Here is a 9,458-nt window from a genome sequence, read left to right on the forward strand (position 1 = left end):
CTCCAACTCCTGGGCTCAAGCAAGTCTCCTGTCTCAGCCTCCCAAGTAGCTGGGACCACAGGCGCCCACTACAATGTCCGGCTGTTTTGTTTTGGTTGCAGCCATCATTGTTGTTTTGGTGGGCTTGGGCTGGATTCGAACCTGCCACCTTAGATGTATGTGGCTGGCGCCTTAGCCTCTTGAGCCACAGGCGCCGAGCCTAATTTCTTAATAAATTCCCTAATTAAGTTATTTTTGATGTTTTTCTGAAAAAAGATTGAGCAAGGAACTGAGATGAGGATTGAGAGATTGAATCTGGCAATAGAATATAACATGAATTAAAGAGGAGAGGATGAAAAAGGGGAAAATGATTGATGAGAGGCTCTTGCAATATTCCAGCCCTGAGATTAGACTAGGAAGTGGCCGTGGGGTTCCCCGCCACTCTTACACTTTCAGCAGAGGCTCTTGCCGGTCTGGAAACCCCGAGATTTCTAGAGGCACTCCTCTTCTCTACCTTAGCGCATGTCAGTCTTCCAGAATGTCATCTTTGTTGAAATCCTATCTTTCCTCCAAGATCCAGAATAAATACCACACCCTGCCATCTCCTCCTTGGAGATGCTGTCTCCCTTTCCATCTCTAATGCAGAGCTGAATCCTTTCTTTTTCTTTTCTTTTCTTTCTTTCTTTTTTAATTTTGAGACAGAGTTTCGCTTTGTCACCCTGGGTAGAGTGTCGTGGCATCATAGCTCACAGCAACCTCCAACTCTTGGGTTCAAGAGATCTTCTTGCCTCAGTTTTTCTATTTTTAGTAGAGACGGGGATCTCGCATTTGCTCAGGCTGGTCTCAAACTCATGAGCTCAAGCTATCCACCCACCTCTGCCTCCCAGAGTGCTGGGGTTACGGGCGTGAGCCGCCGCGCCCGGACCTCACTTCCTTTCTTTTCCTCTCTTCCTTCCACAGAGCATTTCTCTTACAAAGGCAGTACCGGGAGTGCAGTGGTAAAGAGCGATGACTCTGGACCCCCAAATTTGTTATCTGTGTGACCTTGGCACCTTACCCAACTTTCAGTGCCTCAGTGTTCCCACCTGTAAGGTGGGGCGAAGCGAACCTAGCGTTATTATGAGTCGTAAAGCACTCAGCGTAGCACCGGTATCTGAAGTGCTGCGTAGACGTTGGCAACTGTTCTGACTGACCGGCGGGCGGTCTGCCAGGGCGCCTGATCCCGGCGCGGCCGCGCAGAGAGCCACAGGGCCGCCGCCCACCTGCCCAGGGGTCCGCCCGGGATGCGGAGGACGCGGCCCGCCCCCTCCCCGCCCCGCCCCGCCCGGGGGATTTAGGTGGCCGGAGTCGCGCGCTGGCGGTCATATGACACAGTCAAGATGGCGTCGCCCGGCTCGCTGTGGTTCCTGACTCTCTCTCTCCTACCCTGGTACTGCGCTGCCCGCGCGCTGGGGCAGCGCGACCAGCCGACACCGTGGCCGCTGGTGATCTGGCATGGGATGGGTGAGTGAGTGAGAAGACGGTTAAAGGCCTCGGCGACTTTTTGTCCCAGGCTGGGTTCGCATCTGCAAAAGGCGAGTGTGGAGGGCGAGGACCGTGGTCCCACAGCAACTAGGTGTCTCAAGGTTTCAGGATTTGCAGGGCGATCTTGCTTTGTCAAGGGAAAGAAGAAGGAGCCTCTTTCGACGAGCTCTCAGAGCTGTGCGCTGCCTGGAGTTTTACATGCTGTCTTTGTTTAACCCTCACAGCAGTGGCATTAGGGTGCATGCAGCATGCACTCGGACGGGCTGGAGTGGGCTGTGGCAATATGACTGGCGCATCCCTATCTTTATTCCTTCACACGGAAAACAGAGATTTGAACTACAGTTCAGTTACAGTTTAAGTATTAAGTACAGTTTAAGTATTTTATCCGAAATGCTTGGGACCAGAATGTTTCAGATTTTGGATTTCTTCTTTTTAATTTTGGAACATTTGCATATACATAATGAGATATCTTGGGGATGGGACTCCAAGTCTAGACCGAAAATTCATTCATGTTTCATATACACGTAGCCTGAAGGTAAAACTGATAATATATATACATATATATAATCTGTAGAGGATAATATGTGAGAATTGCTTGAGCCCACATATATTAATATTATATATATACATAATGTTATATATGGAGAGAGAGACAGACAGAGATAGAGTCTCACTATGTGGCCCTCAGTATAGTGCCATGACATCATAGCTCACAGCAACCGCAAACTCTTGGGCTTAGCTGATTCTCTTGCCTCAGGCTCCGGAGTAGCTGGGACTACAGGCACCTGTCACAACGTCGGGCTATTTTTGGTGGCAGTTTGGCCAGGGCGGTTTTGAACCTGCCACCAGGTATATGGGTCTGGTGCCCTACTCACTGAGCCACAGGTGCCACCCATGATAAAACATATATATATACATTTATGTTTTTGTTTTTGTTTTTTTTTTTCAGTTTTTGGCCAGGGCTGGGTTTGAACCTGCCATCTCCAGCATATGGGGCCGGCGCCCTACTCCTTTGAGCCACCCCATGATAAAATTTTTTTTTTTTTGAGACAGAGCCTCAAGCTGTCCCCCATGGTAGAGTGCCATGGTTTCACTGCTCACAGCAACCTCCAACTCCTGGGCTCAAGCGAGCCTCCTGCCTCAGCCTCCCAAGTAGAGTAGCTGAGACCACAGGCGCCTGTCACAATTCTGGCTATTTTTTTGTTGCAGCCATCATTGTTGTTTGGCGGGCCTGGGCTGGATTCGAACCCACCACCTTAGGTGTATGTGGCTGGTGCCTTAGCCGCTTGAGCCACAGGCGCCAAGCCTAAAATGTTTTAAATAATTTTTTATGCATCCTGTCACATGAGGTCCTGTCTGGAATCTTCCACTTGTAGCATGATGTCAGCACTCAGAAACTTTTGGAATTTGGAATATTTCAAATTTTGGATTAGGGATGCTCACATAGTTTAAACATATAGTTACTGAGCACCTCACCTCCTAGGTGCTGAGGCTATAGCAATGAGCAGAACAGACTACACTTGCTGCTTTTTTTTTTTTTTTTTTTTTTGGTAGAGACAGAGTCTCACTTTATCACCTGTTGTGGTGTCACACAGCTTGCTGCAACCTCCAACTCCTGGGTTTAGGCAATTCTCTTGCCTCAGCTTCCTACAGGCGCCTGCCATAATGCCCAGCTATTTTTTTTGTTGCAGTTTGGCCATGGCTGGGTTTGAACCCGCCATTCTCGGTATATAGGGCTGGCACCCTACCCTCTGAACCACAGTCACTGCCCTTTTTTGCTGCCCTTTTGGAACTTACTCTCCAGTGGGAGAGATGGACTATAAAGAAATAAGTAAAACATAATATGTCAAATAGTGATAAGTGCAAATGAGAAAAATAAAGCTGGGAGGGGGATAAAGAATGGAGCTAGGGGCTTGCACTTTTCAAGAGCAAAGTCAAGAAAGAAGCGACTTCTTTGCAAAAATCTGAAGTGGATGAGGGAAATTGCCATTAGGTTATCTGATAGAAGGACCGGCAGGTGCAGAGGCCCTGAGGCAGATGTCTGGTGTGTTCAGGGAACAACATTCAGATCAATGTGGTTCTAAGTGAGCAAAGGGAAGAAATTAGGGGTTTAGGTTAGAGAGTGGGAGAGGTGCGTACAAATATTATTGGACCTACTAAGACTAATGCAGGGACTTTGGCTAAAGTGAGATGGGAATCTTTTTTTTTTTTTTTTTTGAGACAGAATCTCAAGCTGTTGCCCTAGGTAGAATGCTGTGGCATTATAGCTCACAGCAACCTCAAACTCTTGGACTCAAGCAATCCTCTAGCCCCAGTTTTTCTATTTTTTAGTAGAGACAGAGGTCTTGCTTTTGCTCAGGCTGGTCTCGAACTCATGAGCTCAAGCAATCATCTACCCACCTCCGCCTCCCAGAGTGCTAGGATTATAGGTGTGGGCTCCCGTGCCTGGCCAAGATGTGAAACTTTTTGAACAGATGAGCGACATGATCTGACTTTTTTTTTTTCTTTTTTGAGACAGAGTCTCACTATGTCACCCTCTGTAAAGTGCTGTGCATCACAGCTCACAGCAACCTCCAACTCCTGGGCTTAGGTGATTCTCTTGCCTTAGCCTCCCAAGTAGCTGGGACTACAGGCATCCACCAAAATGCCCGGCTGTTTTGTTGTTACAGTTGTTGTTGTTTAGCTGGCCTGGGCTGGATTCAAACCCTTGGTATATGTGGCCCACATGCTACCCACTGAAGTAGGGGCACTGCCTGACTTAACATTTTAAAAGGATCACTTAAGTTGCTGTATTAAGAATAAGTTGTGGCTCACTTGTGCCTGTGGCTCAAGTGGCTCAAGTGGCTAAGGTGCCAGCTACATACACCTAAGGTGGCGGGTTCGAATCCAGCGCAGGCCCGCCAAACAACAATGCCCACATTTTGGCAGGTGCCTGTGGTCCCAGCTACTTGGGAGGTGTAGGCAGGAGACTTGCTTGAGCCCAGGAATTGGAGGTTGGTGTGAGCTGTGATGCCATGGCACTTTACCCAGGGGGACAGCTTGAGGCTCTGTCTCAAAAAAAAAAAAAAAAGAGTAAGTTGTATGTGGAGGGTCATGGATAGTTGCAGGAAGACAAATTAGGAGAGTATTACAATAATTTAAAGAGATGACGGTGGCTTTGAACTATATAATAACAATAGAGGTGTTGAGAAGTGGTGAAAGCTTGGATGTATTTTGAAGGCATAACCTGTGGGATTTGCTAACAGATCAAATGTGGGGTAAAAGAGAAAGAAAGAAACCAGAGATGACTCCACAGGTTTTGGTCTGGACAACTGAAGGGTGAGGTTTTCATTTTACCAAGGTAGGGGACCCTGGAAGGCAAGCTGATTCAAAGTGGAAGAAAGATCAAGAGTTTGCTTTTGGGCTCGGCGCCTGTGGCTCAAGCGGCTAAGGCGCCAGCCACATACACCTAAGGTGGCGGGTTCGAATCCCCAGCCTGGGCCCATCAAACAACAATGATGGCTGCAACCAAAAAATGGCCAGGTGTTGTGGCGGGCGCCTGTAGTCCCAGCTACTTGGGAGGCTGAGGCAGGAGACTCGCTTGAGCCCAGGAGTTGGAGGTTGCTGTGAGCTGTAATGCCATGGCACTCTACCCAGGGGGATAGCTTGAGGCTCCGTCTAAAAAAAAAAAAAAAAAAAAGAGTTTGCTTTTGGGTGGAGAGTGATAGCTCATGCCTGTGATCCTAGCACTTTAGGAGGCTGAGGCAGGAGAATTACTTGAGGCCAGGAGTTTGAGACCTACCTGAACAATATAGGTCTAGCAAAACCCCCATCTCTACAAAAGATAGAAAAATTAGCTAAGTGTGGTGGCAGGCACCTGTAAACTCAGCTACATGGGAACATGAGGTAGGAGGATTGCTTGAACCTAGGAGTTTGAGGCTACATTGAACTACGAAGTAATGCTGTACTCTAGCCTCTGCAAACAAAGGAGTTTGAGGCTACATTGAACTATGAAGTAATGCTGTACTCTAGCCTTTCTCTCTCTCTCTCTCTCTCTCTCTCTCACTCTCTCTCACACACACACACACACAAAGTTTGCCTTTGGACTTACTAACTAAATTTAAGATCCCTGTTAGACATCCTTGTTATAGAGGCATTTGGAGTGTGGAATCTAGGACAGAGATATAGGCTGGAGGTTTAAGTTGGGAGCATTTGGCATATGGCTAGTATTTAAAGCCTTGGGACTGGATGAGATCTCAGAGAGAATGAGTATACAGTGGACTGAGACCTGAGGCACTTCAGCATTTGAAGATGGAGGAAATGAAACAAAGGAGGCAAGGACGGAACAAGCTGTGGGGTGAAGAGACTTCAGGAGAGTTCATCATCTTGGAAGCCAAGGGAAGAAAATGTTTCAAGAGGGGCTGAGTGCTGTGGCTCACACCTGTAATCCTAGCACTCTAGAAGGCCGAGGTGGGTAGATGGCCTGAGTTGAACTCAGGAGTTTGAGACCAGCCTGAGCAAGATCAAGACCTTGTCTCTAAAAATAGCCAGTGTTGTGGTGGGTACCTGTAGTCCCAGCTACTTGGGAGGCTGAGACAAGAGAATTGCTTCAGCGCAAGAGTTTGAGGTTGCTGTGAGCTGTGACACCACACCACTCTATCTACCAAGGGTGACAAAGTAAGACTGTCTAAAAAAAAAAAAGGAGAGAGGAAAGAAAGGAAGAGAAGGGAGTGATGAACAGTATCAAATATTATTGATGGATTAAAGAAGATAAGGGTTGAGAATTGACTGTTGGATTTAGCAATAAGAAGATAATTATCGGCTCGGCGCCTATAGCTCAACCGGCTAAGGTGCCAGCCACGTACACCTAAGGTGGCGGGTTCGAATCCCCAGCCCGGACCCGCCAAAACAACAATGACGGCTGCAACCAAAAAATAGCTGGGCGTTGTGGCGGGCGCCTGTGGTCCCAGCTACTTGGGAGGCAGAGGCAGGAGACTCGCTTGAGCCTAGGAGTTGGAGGTTGCTGTGAGCTGTAATGCCATGGCACTCCACCCAGGGGGACAGCTTGAGGCTTTGTCTCAAAAAAAAAAAAGAAGATAATTATCTTTTTTTTTTTTGAGACAGTCTTACTATGTTGCCCTCAGTAGTGTGCCATGGCGTCATAGCTTACAGCAGCCTCAAACTATTGGACTCAAGCTATCCTCTTGCCTCAGCCTCCCAAATAGCTGGGACTACAGGCACCTGGCACATGCCCAGCTATTTTTAGAGACAGGGTCCCGCTCTTGTGTAGACTGGTCTCGAACTCATTAGATCCACTTGCCTTGGCCTCCCAGAGTGCTAGGATTACAGGCATGAGCCATTGAGCCTGGCCCTAATTGTCTTGATAAAAGAAGTTTGGGGGGAATGGTGAGAATGAGACCTTTATTAGAATGGGTTGAAGAAAAAATATTTGGAGAAGAATTAGAGTTAGCAAATGTAGACAACTCTTTTGAGGCTCTGTTCCACACCCTGGGACAGTCTTCGTGCTGTCCCAGAACACGGTCCACAGGGGAGGTGGTTTAGAACCAGCAGTTATAGGTCACTGAGGTAAATGTTGTTATGAGAGAAATAGTAAGAATCCAAGATTCTCTAGACCATAGCTTTTCTTTCTTTCAAAATTGGTTACAGGAGCTCAGCACCTGTTGCATAGTGGTTAGAGTGCCAGCCACATACACCAAAGTTGGCACATTTAAACCCAGCCCAGACCAGCTAAACAATGATGACTGCAACAAAAAATAGCTGGTCGATGTGGCGGATGCCTGTAGTCCCAGCTACTTGGGAGGCTGAGGCAAGAGAATCACTTAAGCCCAAGAGTTCGAGGTTGCTGTGAGCTATGAGGCCATGGCACTCCACTGAGGGCGACACTAGTGAGACTCTGTCTCAAAAAAATAAATAAAATAGGCTCGGCACCCATAGCACAGTGGTTACAGCGCCAGGCACATACATGGAGGCTGGTGGGTTTGAACCCGGCCTGGGCCAGCTGAACAATAATGACAACTATAACAAAAAAAATAGCCGGGCATTATGGCAGGAGCCTGTAGTCCCAGCTACTGGGAGGCTGAGGCAGAAGAATCACTTGAGCCCAAGAGTTTAAGTTTGGTATGAGCTGTGACACCACAGTACTCTACTGAGGGTAACATAGTGAGACTCTGTCTCAAATAATAATAATAATTATAAATAAATAAATAAAATAAAAAAAAATTGGTTTTAGGGCCAGCAAGGTGGCTCATGCCTGTAATCCCAGTACTTGGGAGGCCATGGCAGGTGGATTGCCTGAGCTCACAGGTTCGAGACCAGCCTGAGCAAGAGTGAGACCCCATCTCTAAAAAAAGAATAGCTGGGCATTGTGGCGGGTGCCTATAGTTCTAGCTACTTGGGAGGCTGAGGCAAGAGGATCACTTGAACCTAAGAGCTTATGCCATCTTATGCCATGGCACTCTACCAAGGGTGACCAAATGAGACTCTGTCTCAAAATAAATAAATAAAATAAAATAAAATAAAATAAAATTGGTTCTTAAGCTCTCTTTCAGGTTGCAATGGGATGATTAAGTTCAATGGGCAGGTGGGCACAGTAGCTAGTGTCACATGCCTGTAGTTCCAGCTACCCAGAAGGCTCAGGCAGGAGGATCGCTTGAGGCCAGGAGTTGGAGGTTGTAATGAGCTATGTTGATGCCACTGCATTCCAGTCTCAGTGACAGAGCAAGGCCCTGTCTTAAAAAGGAAAAAAATGAAAAAGGGAAAAAGCAGCTCAAAACGGGAATTGGTTCCAGTCTGCTTCGCCCTCTCAGTGGCCAGTTTGTAGCTAATTCCTAGTTCTGGTTCCTTAAAACAGAAAAAGAAACTAGGAAGAGGCAAGTAGGTGCCTGGACTGCAAATCAAAGGAGGCACTCACTCTCAAATTTGTGTAAGTTCAAGTTTTGCACTTGTACAAACCTGGAAGTGAGTGCTTCCTTAAATTTTGTGCCCTGGGGACTAATCTGCTTGCCCCAAGTATCTCCCATGACAAAGAAGGGGAATGTGCTCTTCTCCTTATTTTCTAGTTGTAAATTTGGTGTCCCAGTTATATTGTATGGGCTGGCTTTAGAAGCTTGTTATTTCTTACTTTTTTTTTTGATACAGAGTCTCACTATGTTGCCCTGGGTAGAATGTGTGGTATGACAGCTCACAGCAACCTCCAACTCTTGGCCTTATGCAGTCCTCATGCCTCAGCCTCCCAAGTAGCTGGGACCATACTTGGCACCTACCATTAATGCCCAGCTATTTTTTGGTTGTAGTTGTCCAACCCAGGCTGGATTCCAACTCACCAGCTCTGGTGTATGTAGCTGGTGCCTTAGCTGCTGAGCTACAGGCACCGAGCCAGAAGCTTGTTATTTCTTGATGAGAGAGCTAAGCCAAAAAATGTTCTTTTGTCTTTTTTAAATTTTTTTGCAGTTTTTGGCTGGGGCCACTGCCTCACTCCTTTGAGCCACAGGTGCCGCCCTTGTCTTTTTATTAATTTAGGTGACATTCATATAACAAAGTTAATCTTTTTACAGTATACAATTCAGTGGCACTTAGGGTATTAACAATGTTGTGCAACCAACACTTTTCTCTAGTTTTAAAACTTTCTAGCACCCCACAAAAACACACCCATACTCATTAGGTAATCACTCCTCATTTCCCTCTTCAACCATGCCCTAGTAACATCTTCCAGCCTACTCTTTGTCTCTTAATAGATTTGCCTATTCTGGATTTATCATATAAAAGGAATCGGATAATATGAGACCTTTTGTACCTGGCTTGTTTCATTGATTTAGTGTAAAATTTTTGTCTTTTTTTTTGAGACAGAGCCTCAGGCTGTCCCCGTGGGTAGAGTGCTGTGGCATCACAGCTCACAGCAACCTCCAACTCCTGGGCTCAAGTGAATCTCCTGCCTCAGCCTCCCAAGTAGCTGGGAC

General features: G+C 46.9%; 1 protein-coding gene across 1 annotated transcript in view; it reads left to right on the forward strand.

Moving 5' to 3' along the window:
• The first annotated feature begins 1,290 nt into the window (after positions 1–1,290).
• PPT1 (palmitoyl-protein thioesterase 1) overlaps positions 1,291–9,458 on the forward strand; it is a 40,594-nt gene continuing 32,426 nt past the window's right edge. Inside the window, exon 1 of the mRNA XM_003798985.3 lies at positions 1,291–1,482. Within this exon, the coding sequence (XP_003799033.1) occupies positions 1,359–1,482 (124 nt within the window). The 5' untranslated portion in view covers positions 1,291–1,358. The remainder of the gene's footprint in view (positions 1,483–9,458) is intronic.

Source organism: Otolemur garnettii, unplaced genomic scaffold, assembly GCF_000181295.1.
Source record: "Otolemur garnettii isolate 467f Iridium unplaced genomic scaffold, OtoGar3 scaffold00144, whole genome shotgun sequence".
Classification (NCBI taxonomy): Eukaryota; Metazoa; Chordata; class Mammalia; order Primates; family Galagidae; genus Otolemur; species Otolemur garnettii.